Source organism: Thunnus maccoyii, chromosome 20 (assembly GCF_910596095.1).
Source record: "Thunnus maccoyii chromosome 20, fThuMac1.1, whole genome shotgun sequence".
Classification (NCBI taxonomy): Eukaryota; Metazoa; Chordata; class Actinopteri; order Scombriformes; family Scombridae; genus Thunnus; species Thunnus maccoyii.
In genome coordinates this window covers 13,254,617-13,277,304 of record NC_056552.1, presented here as the reverse complement: position 1 = coordinate 13,277,304, position 22,688 = coordinate 13,254,617, and the positions used below count along the sequence as shown (strand labels likewise).

The 22,688-nt window shown below is 39.5% G+C and overlaps 1 protein-coding gene across 3 annotated transcripts; it reads right to left on the bottom strand.

The window, feature by feature from the left end:
• Window positions 1–69: 69 nt before the first annotated feature.
• Window positions 70–22,607, bottom strand: aclyb (ATP citrate lyase b). 3 transcript variants are annotated; one of them, XM_042396865.1, is made up of 30 exons: window positions 22,437–22,607; window positions 18,062–18,243; window positions 17,443–17,565; window positions 15,436–15,498; window positions 14,603–14,793; window positions 13,677–13,756; window positions 13,453–13,586; window positions 12,981–13,099; window positions 12,599–12,735; window positions 12,081–12,142; window positions 11,272–11,389; window positions 10,997–11,151; window positions 9,388–9,481; window positions 9,075–9,131; window positions 8,341–8,370; window positions 6,579–6,720; window positions 5,900–6,068; window positions 5,661–5,765; window positions 5,294–5,490; window positions 5,081–5,162; window positions 4,796–4,906; window positions 4,545–4,672; window positions 4,361–4,454; window positions 4,005–4,159; window positions 3,738–3,888; window positions 3,288–3,431; window positions 2,905–3,018; window positions 2,002–2,084; window positions 1,543–1,619; window positions 70–1,452 (listed from the first exon to the last, which is right to left on the bottom strand). In XM_042396865.1, the coding sequence occupies exons 2-30, from the start codon at window positions 18,218–18,220 to the stop codon at window positions 1,358–1,360; spliced, it is 3,369 nt and encodes a 1,122-aa protein (XP_042252799.1). In that variant the 5' UTR covers window positions 18,221–18,243; window positions 22,437–22,607; the 3' UTR covers window positions 70–1,357. The 3 variants fall into 3 exon arrangements, with proteins under 3 accessions (XP_042252799.1, XP_042252801.1, XP_042252802.1); XM_042396867.1 differs by lacking the exon at window positions 9,075–9,131 and having other exon boundaries at window positions 22,437–22,606; XM_042396868.1 differs by lacking the exons at window positions 8,341–8,370; window positions 9,075–9,131 and having other exon boundaries at window positions 22,437–22,606.
• Window positions 22,608–22,688: the final 81 nt, after the last annotated feature.

Genomic DNA, 22,688 nt, shown 5'->3' with positions numbered 1-22,688 from the left:
TTCCTCACCTCTGTTCAGAGATCACACTTTACTGACAGGTGATTAACCCATTACACACTTGAGCCAAAATGAAAAGTAAAACAATAAGTTCTTTATTATACTACTATATGACAGCATATTACAAAAAACAAAGCATTTTTTTTCACAGTTAAATAAAAACAGCAAAACAAAGATCAAACACAGCAGGCCGTACAGTGGTCAGTTACAAAGGTAGTGTCAAGTCTTTAGTGAAAGCTGGACAGTTCTTACAGAGCCAACATACATAATATGTGCAATAACTTCCCCAAGTAAAAGCACACTGCTTTCATGGTCCCTCGCCAAAAGATGCTAAGCAAGACTCACAGGGCTCATTCATGAAGCATTTTCTTCACCCTCCTCCTCTCCCTTGATGCTTCTACATTTCCCTGTTTTTCTGACAGATTATCAAAACAGTTATTCAGAATAGCAACACATGTAGTCAACTTCATACTGAAAGACTTGAACACCTCAAAACTGCATCTGATTTACAGTAGCTGATGAATTTCAACCAGGGTTGCGACCAGCGTCGTACTAGGAAAGGCAATGATGGAGTGACACTTAAAGTCAGCATGTTTGTGCTTATTTTCCTTTTTTGCCGATAATGAATTATCTTTTTCAAAACATAAGATCTAGATAAGCTTTGTAATATCTACCACTGGACCCTGTTTTTTTTTTAGTTTTTGTTTTTTTACTTGGTTTAGTGAAGACAATAAATTACTAAAACTAACTTTGGTTTATCGTGGAGATCTTTTTCAGCGGGAGTGAAACTTGAAGGCATTTTTTAACGGATACTGAATTTAGATTTGCTAGTGTTTAACTAAGGTGCAATATTAAGAAAGCATGCTTAACCACACTTTCTTGTTGCTGATTAAAATAGGTTAGTATAAAAAAAAGGTACTGTATTGCTGAGTTTGAACAAATGTCACATCAGACTCCATAATACAGGAGTCTTGTCCTCCCCTTGTACAAACTATGCAAAACAGATTTCTTTTTTTGAAGTACCAATAGATTTTGTGCTCCTGCAACTGCTGTACTATGCAGTTTGGTTCTCTGTTCAAAACTGAATAAGTTACATCTCAGACTTTTTTTTAAATAATTTGTCAAAAACTAAATCTAAAAATATACTTCCCCTTTTTCTCCGTGAAAACTAGACCGAAAACTTCTACCCAGATCCCTCAGTCAGACAGTTCTTCCACCACCCAGAATCATCCTGCCAGTTTTCCCCAGGCAGCTGTTGTCATAATCGGAGAGTACATGTACATTAAGTGTGATGTGTGATAATGCCTGACCCATTTGGGCAGTCACATTTGGAAGTGTGTCCCGTTCTGTGATGTAGGGATTACATGGACATATGTTCAGGAAGCACGTAGGAGATGTCGTCCCAGGGGTGGCGGTACAAACCCTGTTTCAGCCTCTTCTGGTCCAGGTAATGTCCTAATGTAAGACAGACACGATGTTAGATGTCTTGATTTGTTGCTACTACAGTTGGTGTCATTCACAACGCTTCATCTCAATGGGACTCACCAATAAAGCCCATACTCCGGCCAAGCACAAAGATCCCATTTAGTGCACCGATCTCCACAAACTCGTCTGCCTCATCACTGGAACCAGTTCAACATTCATGTGAGAAACAATACTGACAGTGTGCTATCAATGCAGAGGGCAAAAATACAGACAAAGCGCTTTTGGCAGCTGACATTTTTTCAAAATGCATTGGTGAATTAAGTGCATCATCTCAGAAACTATCCAAAAACATGGACCTATATTCTGTATATGCTAATCTAAAGAAAGTTCTCCATGAATATACAGTAACAGCAGTCTAGCTTTTTACTGAAAACTTGAAACTTTACACTAAGAAATTTTGAAATTAAATAATAGAAGGTGTCATCCCATCCAAGCGGTTACTTGTACAAAACCTAGCTTTATAGACAGACCCTTACACATCACCAGTGCCTCCATAATATAGCAGCTGAATATTCTTACCGTGTGAAGCCACCACACGTCCTGAGCAGGTCCACAAAGGCAACACCAATAAAACCGTCTACATTGAGGATCAAGTTGGGTTTCTGAAAATAACATAATAGAAATCAATTTATCTAAACTGCAGGGGAATATAAGCAAGTGAGCTAACATCTCAACAATTTTAAAATTTAAAAAAAAAAAAAAGAGGAAAGGATGCTGCACACTTGCTAAAGCTGAGGAGAAATCTGAGGAATGTCTGCATCAGATTGAAATGTTGTGTGTTTGTTTGGCAGTAAAATGTTCTAGTTGTGAGATTTGGACAGTGTGCAGGATCCTGTCTTTGTAGTAACTTTTCAGACACTTCAGATTTTCATAAAAGGATATCTTGTATGTGATAAAATAACAAAATGATAAATATAGCACTTAATTATATTCAAAAGCCCTACAAGACATTTTGGGTTTGCATCTTTTCTTAATGCCTTTTTATGTCTTATGTACAGTAGTTTGAATTTCTTCATGTCAGAGTTTGAATAAGTCCTGTTTTCCATTTGATCAATTATTTCAATAGGACTAGTTTTCAGTTTATTCTAAAACCGGAGTCTTTTTGCTTTTGGCCATCTTTACTATTGATCTGAGCGATGGCGCAACGAGAGTGTTCAGTAGAGCATCAACATGAGTGTTCAGAGAGAAACGGATTGTAAACAGATTCTCAGTTTGACTCATTTACTTGGACCAACGTATTAAAAGTAAAAACAACCCCTGACATAACAGTTATATCATCTATTCAACTGAAAAAACCACTAACCTTACTTGGACTTGCAAAATATTTGTTGTTAACATGTAGTATTGATCTGTTACCATTTGATAATAGATCTTTTCAGGGTAGCGACTGGTAGAAAGTCTTAGCTTCACGCAGTTAAGTACCTTGGAGGTGGTGATCTTCTCTACGTCTAGAGCGTAGTCCAGTAGCTGAGTGGAGGGGAAATGCTGCTTAACAAAGTCCTTCAGAATCTGCACCCGCATGTCTGGGTTGTTGATCTGAAAACAGAGACAAATTGTGTTTTATGCTGCGGCTCTGTGACTGTTTTAATGAATGAATCTAATAAACTCATAAGAAGTTCTGTTACTGTGAGATATTCATAATTTTAATTATTCAGGGATATACAAGGGAATGAGAAGGTGTGTCAATACTTTTGGTACTGTAATCTTATCAGCTTTCTACTATAATCTAACACACTGCTGCATAATTTACAGCTCAGAATAATTGAACTTCAGGTAGTGTGAAGATAAAGCTGGGAGATGCTTACTGATTTGACCCTGTGGCCGATGCCCATGATCAACTTGCCATCCTTCTTCATCTTGTTGACAAATTCCATGGGCAGCAGGCCGCTGTCAAACGCCTTACTGAACTGCTTTGCTGCTGCATCCAGAGCACCTCCGAAACGGTCCCCCTGGAACATATGAATACATCATCTTTCAGGTCAGAAACATTTAACCATTTTTAAAAGTGGCCAAAGTGGGCCATTAAAGACGAGAGAGGGAGAAGATCAATCAAGAAAAGCCCTGGATTAGATTCAAATCCAGTGGGTATAAAAATATTCTTAAACTACAATAAAAACAAATAAAGATTCATCAGACCTCAGGTGCTAGATAGATTCTTCTGACAAATATGTGTCGTCTTTGCTGTTTAAAAATGGTGGCACAGTATTATTGTATGCGTGTAAGTGTCAGTGTGTGTGTGCGTGATCAGTACTGACGATGGTGAGCAGGCCAGACGTGAGGCTTGAGATGAGGTCTTTGCCAGCACGAGCACAGACGATGGTGTTGTGTGCACCAGAGACGGCAGGCCCGTGGTCAGCAGTCACCATCAGGCACATCTCAATGAACTGACAGGCGTAGCGTGGCAACCTAGACGGAAAAACACCCAAGCTTATTCCACTGGAGAGACAGCTATTTAAAGAAAAGTAAGTAACCCAACACTTTCTCTCAAAACCTGAACCAGTGTCTCTAGTCGTCATACCAACCTGCGTTGGAACCAGAGCAATCCCAGCACTCCTCCTAAACCCATCTCCTCTTTAAAGACCTCAGTGATGGGCATGCCAGCGTAGATGAGCTCCTGGCCTCGCTCGTCGCAGATGCTCGTCATGAAGGAGGCTGGCTTACGGATCAGGCCCAACTCCTGGGGATACACAGAAAAGAGTGAAGAGTATAAGCTCGGTTCTAAAACAGCTAATTACCACAGTGTCAAAATGCTATGAGTCTTATCCATTTACAGAGTGCAGAACAGTCAGCTTGATAAGAAAACTGTTGGTTTCTAAGAAATGATTCCCTCTTCTCTGCTTTTGATAGATTCTCAAAAGTGTACTGATTATGTTCTTACTCTGGCCCAAGAGTAATCCATAGGTACTGTTGGGGGAGGCACCTCCTGGGCAGGAATGATGGTACCATTGGCCACCAGTTCATCATAAACAGTCCTGTTTCACCACATGGAAACAATGAATCAGTGAAAAGCCCAAAAAATGACTCACTGACAAACTGTGGTATGACTGTGATGAACTTCTCACCTGATGACATCTCCCAGCTCATCAAAGCTCTTGGGTACATAAGCTCCAGCGTCTCTCAGAGCCTGGTTCTTGGCCACCGCCGTCTCTGAAGCCTGGTTGGCACAAGCCCCTGCATGTCCAAACTGAACCTGAAGACGATAACACGACAGGTTGAGCTAAAAAAAAAATTCTCATTTCTCAGGTAACAACAAAAAAACCCAAGACAGTTTTTTTTTTTTTTTTTTTTTTTTTTAAAAACACAGCCAACAGACCTCTGAAGTGAACATGGTGGCGCAGGTTCCAATACACCAGCACACCACAGGTTTGGTTATTCTGCCCTCTTTGATGCCTTGGCAGATCTTGTACTCCTCTGTGCCACCAATCTGTGGGGACAAATTGAAAGAGATTCAAAATGGGAAATAGTTGCAAACAAATACATTTCCTTAAGTGCATGTGGCGCAACTAACATAGAACATAGCCAAAATGCTCTAAATTTAAAAAAAAAAAAAAAGTTCTGGTTAATGTGAAAATTGACACATTCATGGAGCTACTCTCACCTCTCCCAGCACCACTATCATCTTAACCCCTGGAGTGTCCTGGTAACGAAGGACATGGTCCATGAAGGTGGAGCCTGGATATCTGGACGGAGAGGAACAAAATCATCTAAATAAAAACCCTTGAATCTAACTTTAACACAACAAGCTTCAACAGGTCAACTGTCTGTCATTCCTGAGCAAAAATCAAAATCATTTGCAAATCAGTAATTGCACCTGTCTCCTCCGATGGCCACACCCTCATAGACGCCATCAGTTGTGCGGGAGACGATGTTGTTCAGCTCGTTGGACATGCCCCCAGAGCGCGACACGTACGCCACACTGCCAGGACGGTAGAGTTTAGAAGCCAGGATGTTGTCCAGCATCCCGCCTGTGTTGCCGATCTTAAAACAGCCTGGCTTGATGCCACCAACCTAAGAGACAGAATGTAATAAGTACTTAATTAACTTATGTGTGTCATTAATTAATGATTTAACACATCTATACACTCACAAACACAGACAATAAGCACTACATTCACAGTCTACTGCAGAACTTGAGTCATTTAGCAACAGACATGTTTTAGCGAGATAAGGCTGCGTACCGTTGCGGGGCCGATGATCGTGACGCCTTTCTCGTCGGCCATCTTGACCATCTTCCTCGTCTGAGCTTCGGGGATGCCCTCAGCTATGATTGCAATAGTGCGAATCTGAAAACACAATTAGACAAGTCAGGTCCGATCCGATTGCAAACAGATGACCTTGATTATTTGACAGAATCACAGATGTTCCTACAGTAATATATGAGATTTAAAGTAGACATATTACATGGTATTCTTTCTACCTGTGGGTACTGCATGGCCTCCACAGTGCTGTCGAAGGCAGAGCGCAGTGAAGCGAAGCTGATCAGCACATCCACCTCAGGGTGCTTTTTCATGGCGTCGGCCATGTTCTTATAGACCGGCAGCAGGATCTCCTTGTGACCCCAGTAGAACTTCTGCTTGTGATCCCCACTAGGCAACACAGAAAAAAAAAGTTGCAGAACATGAATATAGCAAAATGTTATTTTAACTTCACAGGAGCAGTTTGATTTAAAAATTTGGAGATTTTCTATTTTTCCCTTCTAAAGTAGAAATCAACAACTGCAATAGCAAAATTACTACTCAATTCAATTAATGTTCTTCAAATCTTTTAGGTTTGGTTTCCATAAGTAAGAAAGTTGAGCTGACTACAAGTTGCCAAGTTTGTTATTTGTCAAACTATGTAACCTCAAAGATAAAACATGTATCATGATCAATTATGACTTTATAATATATATTAGGACTTGATATTTTAAAGCAGGAAATAAAGATTTGAAAACCTCACTACTTGAAGTTAAAATCTGCTGGTAACAGCTGGCACACAAAGTAGTTTCGTGTTTCTTAGATCTCACATCCTCAGTGTAGAAATGTCCTTATTCAGTAGAATATAAATTCCTTTAATTTAACTAATTTCAGACAAACATGAGGTTTCGGGTAACCTACGTGAAGGGGTAAACCATGGCTGCTACAGAGGGTTCGTCCCGGGAGCACACGTAGTCAAAGTCCAGCATGCCTTGCACGGCACGCGTCTGCATGCCCCAGACAATGGCTTTAGTGTGTTTGCTGAAGAGCGTGGTGGCTTTGGCTGAAGTAACAGGAAGGCAGAGAGAGAGAGAGAGAGAGAGAGAGAGAGAGAGAGAGAGAGAGAGAGAGAGAGAGAGAGAGAGAGTTTCTAGTCAGTACTGAAAGGAGAAATAAAAATAATCACAGACACAAGAGAGGGGGGTTGAGCGGAGGAAAACAGCAGCAGGAGGGATGGTAACAAGCAGAGTACAGAGGGAACTCGTTCTGAGGACAGAGATACAGGAGGTAGAGAAAATAACTTCATTATCGACTTTGTAGTTAGAAAATCACCACTGGAAACAGAGCTACAACAGGATGTTTCTCGTTGGTGATGCAGTTTGCCAGCGTTTATATATGTTGTCATGATTTTTCACACTTTTTGTTGTTTTTTTTGACATATACTTCGTAATTTGGGTGCAGATGTTTTTCCATACATCTTTTAGCTGACAAACGCTGCCAATTAACATTCAACCTAATATAAAAGTTACTCAGAGACTCCATTATTTTGTCCACCCCCTTTAAGTCACGCTGCTAAAAGGATTAATTTGGGGTCTCGCAGTGTTAAAATTAGAGCTTAGGATAGGAGACACTTTGAGCTACACTCTCTGAAGTCAGATAAAAACACTTTCCACTCTCACATGCTGCTATCAACTTCAAGTACTGCACACAGCTTGTATCAGATAAGACATTTGTCAAATCTTCCCCTAAAGGGAAGCAAGTTTGAACCATCGAGGAACTTATCTGTCAATGTATTTACTGTTTTTCTGACCACCTAAATGTTGATGAAATACAAAACATTTTCCTTTTTTCAGTGTATTTAAGGGAGTTTCAATACTAGTTTTACATCCATAGCTTTCAAATGAAAATCATTTCACTGTGTTTTCTTAGAGATATTAAACCCAACGGCCCATCACCAAGCAGGAACACCCTCTAAGCTTGTCCAAAAGTCAGAAAACCCTTGAGTGTTGAATTTAATGAATACATTTTACAGCAAGATCCAGATGTCCCAGCAACCCAGCAGTAATTCAAGCCCATTAGTAAATGTTCATGTCCATGTCAAAGTAAAAGGTAAACTACATTGCATCTAATATGAAACATCAAAAAGTGTAAACTGTTCTATTTTGAAAGCAGAACATCAGAACACGATGTCAGTGTTCAATGTGATATGAAACATCTGTTTTATAGATCATCTCCACCTTGCTCCTCCCCTCTCTGCTTGTCTCACTGCCTTTTGCTGTTATATCTGATCAACAAGAGGTTGCGCAATAAGCTTTCAACAGTCTTTTTTTTTTGTAAAAACACAGGGGCTTTAGAGTGTTGAGTAATATTTTAAGAGATCAAGTTGATCTTGAAGGTAAATCACCAATGTTGAAATGATCAATTTCTTCAGCACTCACATGATGTACCAGACTAATTCCAGGCAATTCAACAATTTTAATTTGAATGGGATTGCTAGTTTGACCGATTTAAGTCTGGTAATAGAAAGCAGCAACAGCTTAAGATGATCAAGCTACCATAAGATTGCGAAAAAAGGAGAAAAGACTGAGGAGAACATCAGAAAACAGACAAAAACGGAAAGGCAGAGGGAAGTGGACAGAGGGCGGAGAGGGCAGGAAGACAGCTTTTTCACACCCTTCCATACCTCCGCTGCAGCCTGAAGAGGCTTGCACTTCTGTGACCCCCACGGGACGGAAACACAATATATGACAAAATGAGCACAAACAAAAAAACAAAAAAAAAAAAAACAAAAAAAAGAGAAAAGAATGAGTGCATCTTCATCTTATTCATTGAACAGACTTCAATGCATTCTTTCAACTGTGAGTCATCTCTGAAAAACACTCCATGAGAAGCACAGCAGAGGAAAGAGCATGCAAAGCTCAGCTGCTACAGAGCATGCCTCTACTGTGCTGCTGTAAGAAGCAATCTAAAAAAAGTATAGTCATGACACACATTTCCACAGTCGACACCTGACTATTGTCTTCTGACACTACAGTCAAACCTAACGACACACAACAAAAACGCACCTAAATCTAAAGATGACAGGTTTTTTTTCCTAAAACTCCTTGTATCGATATATCTCAGTTTTAGAAACCTGACAATATGCCTGATTTGGGGATCATCTACAATCCTCTTTACAGTTTTTAATCAGGCCTAAGACAACTGACTCACATATTTTTGATTGAAAAAGTATGAAATTTTTTTTGCAGAAGAATACAATAAAATACTGAGGCACTGCAGTGATGCAGGCTGTTAAGTGTTGCACACAAATTCCTACCAAGATTATGAAGATGAGGGAGGAAAGAAGAAAAAGGGGTCAAACCAATGTAGAGAGTGGGCAGCCGAGCGCAGTGTGAGCATGGCACACCTATCACTTACCTTTCCAATCGCCTGTGACCACATTCTTCAAAGGCCACAGTATAGAATGAAGAGAGTCTTAGAGAAACAAGCGTGAAAAGGATGAGGGTGAGAGGATAGATTGTGCAGCAAAAACAAGAAGAAGAGGAGGAGGAGGGAGAAACAGAAAGAAAATTAAAATGCAGAATAGCAGTGACAGTATTTGGGTGGGTAGGAAGGGAGAAATATAGGAAGCAAGTGTAAGAAAAAAATGAAAAAGCAGAAGTTTGTGAGTAAATATGGAGTCTTGCTGATATGAAGCTGTGGAGAGGTGAGTGCCACTGTGTTAAGTTACCTGCTGGAAGACCTGCTTTAGACTTTTTGGCTGGAGTGACATCATTACACGTCCTGGGTTCAGAGAAGGAGGCCGTCCTTGTGGTAGATGGAGTCTGGTACAGAGAAAAGATAGAGATACGAGCATTTATGTTATTCAAAGCCTTGCAGGAGCTTCCAAGGATGAATTGTAGCATGAAAGTAACATTTTCTTTCTCATGGTGATATTTCACTAGTCAATATAGTCTTGAAAGGTATACATTTGCAAGTTATATGCTAAAGAACTAGGACGGCAACTAGGGCTGGGCAATATATTGATATTATATTGATATGTTGATATGAGACTACATATCGTCTTAGATTTTGGATATCTTAATATTGTGTTGTCTTTTTCTGGTTTTAAAAGCTGCATTAAAGTAAAGTGATGCAATTTTTTGAACTTACCAGACTGATCTAGCTGTTTTTATTTATTTAAATCAAAAATATTTGTGTAAATATTTTGTGAAAGCACCAATAGTCATCCCTACAATATTTTTGCAATATTGATATCAAGGTATTTGGTCAAAAATATTGTGATATTTGATTTTGTCTATATCACCCAGCCCTAGCGGCAACTAACGGTGATTTTCATTATCGATTAATCTGTCAATTATTCATTTGCTCTATAAAATGTCAGAAAATTGTGAAAAATGACCGTTACAATTTCCCCAGAGTCAAAAGTGATGACTTCAGACTTCTTTGTTTTGTCTGACCAACAGGCCCAAACCCAAAGATATTCAGTTTAATTTCATATATGCCAAAGGAAAGCACTAAATCATTGCATTTGAGAAGTTGAAAACAAATTTTTGGCATTTTTACTTAAAAAAAAATGGCTTTAACAATTGATTGATTATCAAAATTTTTTGATTAGTCAATCAACAGAAAATTAATCAACCAGTTGCTACAGTTCAAAAGAGAATAATACTTATACATGTCTTGTGAATTATAATGTACTGCAGTGACAATTTGGTGTTTCATGTCCTTTGTCTTTAGCAAGTTCCACAATAAAGAAAGAACAGAAAAGCTTCAACACTGATGAGGACAAATTAGCAGATCAGCTCTCAGCTTTTCCATTAACCCAAGCTCAAAAATGTAAATGTCTGCTTCCCGTCACATAATGACTGATATGAGTACGACCTTCGATTTTCAAAGAAAACATTCTTCACTGAATGACATTTACTCAACACGGAGGACCACAGTTGACAAATATTGAAACTTCAGAGATAACGGCCTACATGAATAGAAAAATCATGTAACTCTATACAATAAACTACTCATATATAAGGTCCCAAGTCCAGGCCTTTCAAAGCTTAAACAATGTTTGAACACACAAGACTAAGACTGTATCACAAGTCTCACACATCTTTTAGCTACATGTGAACAGAAGCTACATATAACTGTGCAATCTCTAATGTTAATGCATCTTAGACAGTTGGATATTTCACAATTAACTGTCCATTTAACTGACTAGTCAGCACATGTGAATGCTGTGGATGTCTCAAGCAATACAACATCTGTAATCTGTTTAAAATAGTAGCAAATGACCTGTTGACTGCTTTATTTCCCCCCAGTGTGTTTCTGAATGAATATACCATTGCATTGTTGCTTGAGTTAAGGAGGAAGTTGGCGGTATGTGCATCCGTCGGGGGCTGGTTGGGGATTGGCCGGTGGCCCAGTGCCATACCAACAATGGCCGTCATATGGGTCTCTGTACCAAACACATGGATGGGAATACCTGTGGTCTTCCCTGCAGAAAGAAGAACACTGAGTTAAATCAGTTCAATTTAAAAAAGCTTGACATCATATTATATTTTAAAAACATAATCTCATTCTCTTGTTGGGATCCCGGGAGGCGCGTTTCACTCACCTACTTCCCCCATCACCCTCAGCCCTTCCTGGTAGTTTGGCCCACCACGTCGAACAAAGATGGTGACCTCGTGCTCCTTCAGAGGACCTTGGTAGTCTTTGATGGCCCTGACAATGCCCTGAGGACAAAGAGAGGCACGTCAGGTATGTGGAGCTGACATCTGTATAAATGTAAGAGTGGCTGAGAGACACAGGACACCGCCATTATTATTTGAATTTACAATATCATATATATTCATCTCAGAAATTCAAAACCTCAATCTCATGCCCTTCAAAAGGACCAAAGTACATTTTTTCACACTGTGTGTTTACACCAACGATAGTGTCCTTTGTATTTCTCTATGGCGACTGCTTTACACACGTTGTCCACCACAATGTGTTATTTATTAGTTCCGTGTTAATGAATTATGGTTCTGAATTAACCACAGGAGCATAGATAATGTATTCTAATGGGTAACAAAGTTAGCTACAGTTGGCAGCTGAGTTTGAGTCCTTTAAACTGGACTCTGAAATTTGACTTGACAAGTACAATGAAGGCAAGGCAAACCAAACCATCTGAAATTATAGGTATAACTCTTATAGCTGACTCTGTCTAAAAATGTTATCTGGATATAAAATGAGATTAATGTGGTTTTCAAATACAAGGAATGAAGCTGAAGCAGCTCTACTCATTTAAAAACACACTAGCGTCAACCAACACAGAGGCTACTTTACTCAATAGCTTCAGAAAGAACAAAATGTTGCTTACAAACCACAGTGTTTAGAGACGTGAACTGTAGTGTTTCAGACAAATACATTAACATGTTTCACCTTGAATGTGGCTGCTACGTTGGTGAAATTGGCAATGCTTCCGCCGATGATTAGCACTTTCCCTGTAGGACACACAAAGGTTGTAGTAACATGTTAAGAATATGTTCGTGACTGAAATTTGACACCCCAGCAACATAGTTTGGTGACAGCCACAAAGTCTATTGCTGGCAACATACACATGGTGAACAGTGGCCTGGTGACACACTAAAGGAAGCAGGTCACATTGCAGAAGACGGATCTAACATCAATTTACATGCTTAAAGCAAACTTGGTCAAGTTTTCCACAAGTATCCAGTAACTCCCTGCCCCACTTTCACCTGTGGCCCACTTTTTTGACACTGGTTTGGGGAAACAAGACCTAATGAAGGGTTTGTTTTTTGTTTTTTTACAATTGTAAATATCTATTTTGTGATAATTGGAGCTAGAGCTTGAAGAGGCCAAATTTCACTGCCTTCAGTGTTGCTGCGCATGTGACAATAAAACATTCTTGAATCTTAAATCTTGTTGGCCGGACCCACCTTCAGGATGTTTTTCACGTGTCATGAGGGAGAGGATGGTTTTCGCATAGTCATAGGTCTGTTGTTCGCTGGGTGCACCAGAGTACTCGCCATAGTTGGCCAGCTCATCCACCCCACCCAGGTCACAGATGGTGTCACTAAAGAGGAGAGGGGAGACCAACAGTCAAATACTGTGTCCTGATTCTGGTTTGATGAGTCTGCAACACTTCAAACAGGAACATCAAACAGATGTCTGTCAAACAGCAAAAACTTGCCTGTGGCTGAAAGTACAACATATTTGACAAGTGACACAGACTGTGAAACACATAGTGTATCTTTCCTCAACTAAAGCACGTCTCATCTTTGCTAAAAAAGTCTCAAACTCTGCAAATCAATGGACTACCTGTAGACTACCGAAGCCCCTCCTCCAGCCACCATGGTCCAGATCCTGCCACGAGGATTCAGGAGGGTCAGCTTCAGACTGGCACCACTCTTTGCATCCAGATCAGCTATGTATGCCTCCTACAAGTGGAAGATCATACAGTGGTCAATGAGTGCACAGGGCCAAGGACGGGGGCATTAACTGAGATTCAAACTACTTATGCACTTAAGCAGCTGACTAATGTCAATATCAGTGAATGTCAGAGTGCTATTTGAAAGCTAAGGCTGTGATTAAATTTAGCATCATATTTCCTCTCCAAGAAATATTTGAATGTAAAATGATAGTTACAACAAATAAACTTATTATGTAAAAAAACAGAAAAAACAAGTTACTCTCCCCAAAAATATAACTTATACACCTCCTATGAGTCCCATTTACATAAACATAATCCAATATATCTTAATACACATAGACAAAAAAAATCTGATCTCACCTCTGGATAGGCTTCTCGGCCAAAGGGTGGGGGAAACTCCACGTCTCCCCACTTAGCCTTGCAGATGTAATCTGCTGTGGCATCAATCTTGGCTGCCATGTCGAGGATGTACACGCCACCATCCTGGGTGACGACTGGTTAAGAGGATAAAAGTACTGTTATTCATTCATTTTTACATTTTTTTTTTATGTTTTTAGTTAAATAAACAGTTAAGAAAAAAATACCTAGAGGGTTGATCTCAAGGTAGGTGAAGTAGAGGTCCTCGTAAAAATTGAAGAGACCCACTATAAAACTGGCCAGGACTCTTCAAGGAGGGAAAAAAAAAATATCAATAGATTAAAATCAGCCTGCAATGGAGGGCAGTCACAACATGTCTCACAAGAAAACAACTAAATAAAACAGAACGAGTATAGATCAGTGATTTCCATCCTCAATAATTTAAATGTACAGTAAATTTTGGTATTTACTGGTTCTGTCTTATCAGCTTGTCATCTCTAAAGCACTTTGAATTGCACTAACTTGTACGAAAAGGTGCTAAACAAATAAAGTTTGATTGATTGATTTTGTTGCAAAACAATTGAGCTAAAATCTGCCACTAATAATCGACACGTATGCTACGATAAAATTCACAGTGGATCACACTTTGTGTCCATGGGCAGAGTTTGTGAAAAATGAGTTCCAAACAGAAACGTTATACTGTATAAAATAGAGATCGGTATGTTCTCTGCACACTGGGGTCAGTGTTTGGAAAAAGGGTAAAACAAACAAACAAAAAAAAGCCTCAAACACACTGCTCAAGGTCACAGCGAATGTCACAAGAACTACACTGAAGACAGAGAACCTCTTTAGCTCATTGGCAGAAAAATATAAGAACAAACATTAACAAATAAGATCCAGCACAACCGGGTTTCATAATTTAAATCATGACTGGTTATTACTGTTGGGGCTTAGATTTACATCATAACATTGTATTTGTATGAATAAAAGGAGGAGGAGGAGGAGAATCTCTCATCAAGGTCTGTTAATAGAAGTTGAATAAACAGGGTGGTATTACATTGTATTTTCACACTCATGTAAAAAAAACATCCTACAATACAACAAATAAGTTAGTGTTATTCCTGTAGATCTTTTTACAAAGTGCACTACGTACTCTTTCTTCTCATCGGGAACATGTGTGAGGAGCTGCTCTGTGACTTGGTCCTCACTGAGCTTTTCATCCACTGCAACCATCAGCCTCTGGGCCTTCGTGTCCACGTCACCCACCTCCACTCCTCCCTCATGGTGGAAAAGCACATGGTCTCCCTCACGTGTGGCATAGATACACACATAAAACTCCTCCTCCTGAGAGTCAGGGCAAAGACAAGGATACACATACACAGAAGTAAACTTAGATTTAGTTTGCAAACAGTAGAACATGTTCTCATTATTTACAAAAGGCTCGGTCTTGGAGAACGTTCTGCTCCTTATATAACTGACATTCATTCAAGGATATTTTCTTGCACACTCATTCATAACAAATACATTTATTTCATTATTTATTCATTCATTTTTACATGGACAATGCACATTGATCACAATTACTGACTATTTGTCAGTGTTACTGCAATTAAAAGAACAATAAAACAAGGAACAAATCTGAAAAGAAGAAACCAGGCAAAACATGAAGCAGCTGAACATCACACACACATACTGGAAAATAATTTACCCTTAGTTTGTTCATTTCACAAAACTGAAGAAATCAACCACCTAATCACATGCACACTGACCTAAATATGAAGCAGACAAAATAACTTTTGTGTGCTGGCTTTTGGATGTTTCATTGTCCTGCTGAGTGGATTGACAATTTGTTTCCTTGGTTAGCGCAGGCCTATAAACACTGTTAATATGATTAAAGGTTACACAAAATTGCTTAATTTGGCTTTCAAACATAACAAACAGGATGTGGACTGACGAAAAACATAAAAAAAAGCTGGCATACATTACCTGTGTGTGTGGAACAAACGGCTCAATGAGGAAGTTCTTCAGCACACCCTTTGCCTTTCCCACCTATTGAAAACAAATACTGTATGTCACAAACTTTGCATATTAGTTTAACCTAGTTATGGTCTTGACAGTAAAACTACTGTGTATGGAAGTGAAAAGCTCTACAGAAAATGACTTTTGCTCCAAAGTAGAAAACATGTAACACATTCTCCTAGAGGAAACTTTGGTGGTGTAAAGAACGGTGTCGGCAGAAGTGGAGACTGAACATTAATGCTGCTCTCAGGCTCAATTTACAATTGCTTGTTATTTATAGATACAGTTGCACATTTCAGCTTTTTTATTAAGAGGAAAGCACATGGACATCTGAAAATACATTCATGTATTCCCCTTCTTATGTACTGGAAGTATGACGATCGCCTATGTAAAGTGCAGCATGTGTGTATGTATGATATACCAGAATAGACCACCCTCCTCCACTAGCATTACATAACCTCTGACCTGGCAGATCTAAACATAAACCCGTGCCCTCTGGCTCAGGACGCAACATGCTGGTACACATAAAAAGGTCCATATGTTGGGACTAATGGACAAGGCACTGTGGCTTATACTCTTCATACGAGGTGGTAAATTCAATGTGATGTACTACTCGGGTCAGACTGCTTTGTAATCCTCATTTATGACATAATTACTCAGACAATCACACTAAGGAGCAAAGTTAGTGTGCTAAAAACTATAGAAATAGATAAGAAGCGTGCTTTTATTTTATTACATTAACTATACTGGTGTGTATAATGCTACGTCTGCTGTTATGTCCTAAATTTCCATCATACAAGATAATAAAGTTGTATTTCATTTCAAAAAGATGAGAAACAAATAAAGAATATGATCAAAAGCCCAGAGAAGATCCAAAAAGGTATGCGGAACAAATTAACACCAAAAAAAAAAAAGTTATGGTCCACTGGCAGAGTGAGTATTTATCTAAAACAGATGCTGAGTAAATTAATTCATCTTATTTTGAATGAAGAACACAGACTAGTCATTTGGAAAAGACTGGCAGGGTTTTGTCTGGGTGACAAGACAGCTAAGTGACCAGTATGGCCAACTCCAGACCAACATAAGAACAAGACTAGGTCAAAACCTTGTATACAGCTGGACCGCGTGTGTACATGAGTCTCATGTTTTACCTGCAAGACGTGTTTTAATGCTTTTGTTTATTGTTTATGATGTGAAAACATCAAAGAAATAGTATTTAGGTCAGTTATAAAATCCAAACGCACTGCGAAGCATCTATCCTGCTGACTGCTGAGAGCACTGCCAGCTGGAGAGTCGATCATACTGGACGGTAGAGGAGGAGACGGCAGAGACGCTGGTATGCATCTGTTTTAACAGGAGTTTAGCCGACTTTGCTGTATCTAACATCGGAGCTGAGAGCGTCAGAGGAGGAAACACAGTCGCGCTGCTGTCCTCCACCTCCATCATCTTGCGCCAATTCATTTTGAAAGCACAACGGCCAATGGGGACACTCCAACACTCGGCTAGCCGACTAATGGTGTAACTTCATCACTCAGTCACTCACACACTGAGAACCGTGGTTACAGGGCTGGTCTGTGGCCGATCCAGCCAACAAATCCAGTGCATTGGTTTGAATGGGATCATTCCATTGACACAGTGGGGGCCAAACAACAACAGCACAGGAAAGGAAAAAAAAACGCAGGGTCGTCCAGCAAAAACAGTTGAACCTGGCATATTGTACCAAACTGCAAAGCAGCGTCATCCCCCAGCACGCTGTGTTGGCCAATCAAATATTCCTGGTAGATTATTTTTGTAATGGGCATATTGAATTTCCTCTGTTTTCTCTCACAACTGTCACAACAAAAGATACAATGATTACTAGCATGAGAACTTTCCATCAAACTCTTGGATGTTTACTCCAGCTGGACTCCCTTGAGCATAAATTTTTGGTCCAAACACCCACACAGACAAACAGAAAGGTTGCCATCAACTCACAGTGGTCTCTCTCATGAGGCGGGCTTTGAGCCACTCTTTGACACCCTGCAGGTCCAGGTTGATGCCCACCAGCCCGAGTTTCCCGCGCCGTTTGATCAGCTGATCTGGCTTAACCACCAGCCGCTAAAGAAGGAAAAAGATTAAAAATTGAAGGGAAAATTAAACATTCACCCTGGTTTAGTTCAAATTATCAAACTGCCTGTGAGACTTAAACAATTAATGATATAATAGAAAGCACCAGTTTCCCAATGTCCTACCATAATCATCTTGTTATATGATCCAGTTACACTAATGTGATCACTTGTGTGATAGGGGACGTAGGGAAAGTAGGGAAATACTACCTCAACATTACCAGTTTAATACTTTTCTTTTCACTTTGCTTTAAATTTCTATAATGATTCTCTCAAGTATACATAAAATCAACAACAATCAACAATCACAATAATGTCTACACACACAGATAACTGTTGTTACAACCTAATGTCCTGCATCATGTACAGAGAGTTTCAGTGTCATATGTAATTACCCTCATGATTTCAATCATCCTTTGCCAGTTGAGGAAACACATTAACCAAGTCAGGCTTGTGAGGTTGTATCAGGTCTTTAGCAGCTGCCTTACCTCCGTTAGCAGCCATGGATGGTCCTGTGTGAGGCGGTCCCAGTCAGTCTCAGCGGTAACACTGGCATAGCGGAAGCGGTTCTGCACGGCCGCTGAGGTGCAGATGTATTTCGACAAGAACTCTTTTCCTGTCTGCTCTGAGATGGCTTTCGCCGACATGGCAGCGCTGGACAGCACAGGACCTTTGGGAATTTCACAGAATCACAACATCATCAGATGGATATAACAAACAAAAAACTAATCATAGATGCATTTTGAGCAACTAGAAACTATGAGCCACATCAATTCTGATTTTTAAACCAAGATTGGGACTAGGTTACTATCAAGTCCTGATGGAAATGTATGCATGTAGTGTTGATGTGAATCTATGTACTCTGTTATATCATTTCATGATGTTATCAGGACACTGCATGCCTGTCAAAAAAATTGAAACCTTGGAAAATAAATCCAGGTTTTGTGCACATGCTGTATGGGACACTGGGCACAAGTGACTGATTAAATGTGCTATAATTTAATAGAGACACAGAGTGATGTTTTACAAAGTCAGACTGACTAGCCAAACTCTAACAGGCATCAAGTTTTCTTGAATTCAAGCTAAGTGTCCACTAAAGCTTTCTGATGCCTTACCAGAGACACTTATCTATGTGTGATATTTCTACAGTGCCAAATAAAAAAATTAAATTCAAGATAGGCTGCATGACCACATATTTAGCCAACACACTCAACTGGCCATGAAGACAACTGTAAAAATATAAATCATATTTGTTTTTGTGAAGGGTGATTCCACACTACTTTCTCATTTAGTACTTATGAGCCTGCAGGGTATCCAAACAGACCTACAGACAGTTCCTGTCAATATCTCTGGATGATTGCAATGGAGGGTTTCACAGTTGGGAAATGCTCAAAATTATCTTATGTTTACAAAAGCATAAACAAGTATCCTTTCGTCATGGTGCCTTTCTGCTTATTTTGTTGGTGATGTGCATAAAAGCCTTCATTCATCTAAAAATAATCATTTCTCAGTATAAGCTAAAAAAAAAAAGCTAGCCACTGAAAAATGCAGATTAAACAGTAACACCGCTGACTTTTAATGTTCTCTGACAGTTCAATCACTCCTTGTTCCAAACCTTGAAACCAGAGTTGCACACGGAAAACAAATCCTTTTGTACGTCTGCAGTCCTACCAATTGGACTACTGTGACAGTCATGTGTGCTAGCTGAGCTGTAGATTGGTGTATAGCTGCATGATTCTGGTCAAAATAAGAATCACGATTTTGTTTTCTCAGAATTGAGACCACAACAACAAAACACACACACTTGTCATTTATTACAGTTCAGGAAATTGAGAGTGCTCAGTGTGATGCAACAGATCTCCCAGACTTGATCTTATATGGAGATAAAAACACTCAAGATAATTTAATTGAGATGAATTTCCATTACCAGGATAATTGTGAATATCCTCACATCAGTGTGAATATCCTCACAAGTGACTTGAAAATGCTGTCTAGTGGATTTCTTTCTCTCATTATAATTACCTCTTCTGGGTATTGGCAAGAGTCTGAATCTGTTCTTGTTTGTTTTTCTCTATAAAGCATGTTCACAAAAAAAGACGTGTCCAATCATGCAATAAAAATATTTCCTACTTAACAAAATGTAAGGTAAAAAGTTTTAAGCATATTTTGATGATTATCAGGTTACTATCGTTCATCGCAATTATTTTGGCCAGGACAATCATGACATGAAATTTTCATATCATCCCATGCCATGAGCTCATGATTTTAAAAAGATTAACAAAGCCGCCCTCAACAGTCCTCATCTCAGTGAGTCAAACTGTCATAAAATACTTTGATAGGTGTGGCTTTAACAGTTTTAAAGTTTAAAATGGGAGGTACAATAATACTCAAACATTAAGGCAGTCATAAAGGCCCACCTTAAGTTACAAAATAATGTGTACACAGTTAACTCAAGTCTCAAGTCCACTCCCTTCAATTAACAAACCAGCCTTTGTCTAACAGGATGCAGCAGAAGAAGGAAAAGACAAGATCACATGTTTGTACTCAGAGTAAAGACGCAGAAAGAGCTAAAATCAATGTTTTAATAGTTCAAATGATTGATCATTAATAATTATGAGTTATTCTTCAAACAAAATTGCCAAATATTTTCTGGCTCCAAGTGTGGAACTGTGAGTATTTGCTACTTTTCTGTTTTATATCAGTGCTGATTAAATATCTTTGGGTTTAGGTGTGAAGACGTCACCTTGGCCTCTGGAAAATTATACTTGTAATGATTTTAATAAATAAAAATAGTGGTTAATTGCAGCCCTTGATGCAAAATAAAAGTTACTACATTGGTCTTGATACATTACTACCAAACCTCACTCACATTTTAACAACTTAGTTTTACCAGTGATAAAAACAAGGTATGAGCCAGACAGAAGACAAGAAACCGTTATAATTTATCTCCATCTGAAAACAAAGACTTACTACTTAAAACCAAAAGGCTAGCATATCTAATATGTTTAGTAATCTCACAACAATATGTTTATCATGAGAATGATGTGTTGGATGAGATGAACCTACACACCACCTTGACATTCCTATTTCAAATACAATAATATGTTGTCAGACCTGCTAAGCCAGACCCATTACTGTCAGTGCTGACTTAAACACACACCCATGCATTTATCGGTCATGTTTTCATTGTCCTACTGTCTTAAGTTTACAGCTCTAATTTATGATAAGCAGTGAGCCTTGATAACATGCATCTTATCTCCTCTGTCTACTGATAACATTTAATAGAGGTTTAATGTCAACTGCTGCAATTCAAGCGGTGGCTTCATGATGCAGTAGTAGCTCCTGCACAGCACTTCTATACATTAAAAAGGACAAGTTTACAATTTTTCAGACAGGTTCCCAAAGGAACACTGAAACAGGTTTTTCTCACCAGAATCATCCCCCCTGTTCATACTAGCCATTAGAAAATCCCTTCATAATACACTTACAATGTAAGTGACATAGGCCAAAATCCACAGTCCTCCTACTGTTCAAAAATGTATTTAAAAGTTTATCTGAAGTTAATATGAAGCTTCAGCCATCCAAATGAGTCAAATCAAGTCCATATCTTTCAACGTTACAGTCTTTTTAGTGCCAAAGTCCCTCTTTTTGTCACTATACTTCCACCTCAGCTCAAAAGTAAAACACTGTCCATGAAGAGGGATTTTTTTTTTTACTAAAAAGACTATAAATGTGGATATCCACTTGATATGACTGCTGAAGCCTCATATAAGCTTCCAATAAAATTTTAAATGCATCTTTTCACAAAGTGACAGTGTGAGCACACTGTGGCTTTTGGCCTCCATCACTTACATTGAATTGAAAGCACATGTGAAGGGGATCTTTTCATAGCCAGTATGAACAGCAGGAATGATTACAACGACGAAAACCTATCAGTGTTGATTCCGGTGCCTGATTATTGTTTTAAGAAACACTTCAAACAATTGCAAACCAATCCTTTAAGTCAGCCTGCAAGATATCTGATGTCTAACCTGTAAGTCTGGTCGGGATTTAGCTTAGCAGGCTATCCTGTCATGCTTTCAGGGGCAGATGTCCGAGTGTTTAGCCTGCCATAATCCACGGGTCCAGTCCATTGTTTGAAGCTATCTAACCGTAAAATATGTGTCACTAGAGGCTCCTGAGATGGTTATGGTTAGGATTTAGAGGGAGTAGCATCACATGGGGGACAGTAAGGGGGGGGGGGGGGGGGGATACTCCCTCAGACACAGCTATTGCTTGATGAACTCAGCAGTGCTATAGCATCATTTCTCCAGTGCAAACCACCGAGTTACATCATGTGCCAACACAAGTGAATGGGGCTCCAGTACCAGCTACCACACCCACCTCACACACTGCAGCCAGCCAGGCAAGTTCAATAACTTTAGCTAATAAAATCATAGGTACACAAAGAACAACTTCCTAGAGAGGAGGAACACTGGGCAGATGTAGTAGTAGCAAAACCTCCAGAGTGAGACATGGAGGGGAAATAATAAGCTTGCCATGGCGGCTGATGTAAGGTTAAGCCTGAGTATATGATTAATATGAGCTCTGCTGTCTTCTCGGAGCAGTTACTTCAGTTATGGGGCGTGTAGTTATATTTCAATGAATACCCGCCCATATGACAAATGTAGGAAACAGTTAGAAGATGTCTGTCTCTGCCGGCATGACAGTGACTGCGGTTTTAGCAGACAAACCAAATCGCATCTCGCACCAAGTGCTGATTGACTGGCTGGCTAACTGCTGCAGGCAGCCGCTAGCTAACAACTGGTAATCTGAGAAGCTGAAAAACGTGGTATTAAGAATTATTCCGCGGAAAGTGGTTACCTTGTCAATGAAAGCAGCACCTTTGAGGGTGTACAGGAGTTGTGTCCTGGTCAAAGAAATGTCACGGATAAGCAGCCGCTACCTCTTCTTCTTCTTCTTCTTCAGCCGGAGTCTGCTCCAGCCAGTTGCCACCTCACGCTCCAGTCTCGTCGCACCATAAATCTGCCCACCGATTACAACGTCCGTACGTGTCGCTGATTGGTCTAAACATGGCCACGTGGTGACGTCAGTGACACCCACAGCATATATACG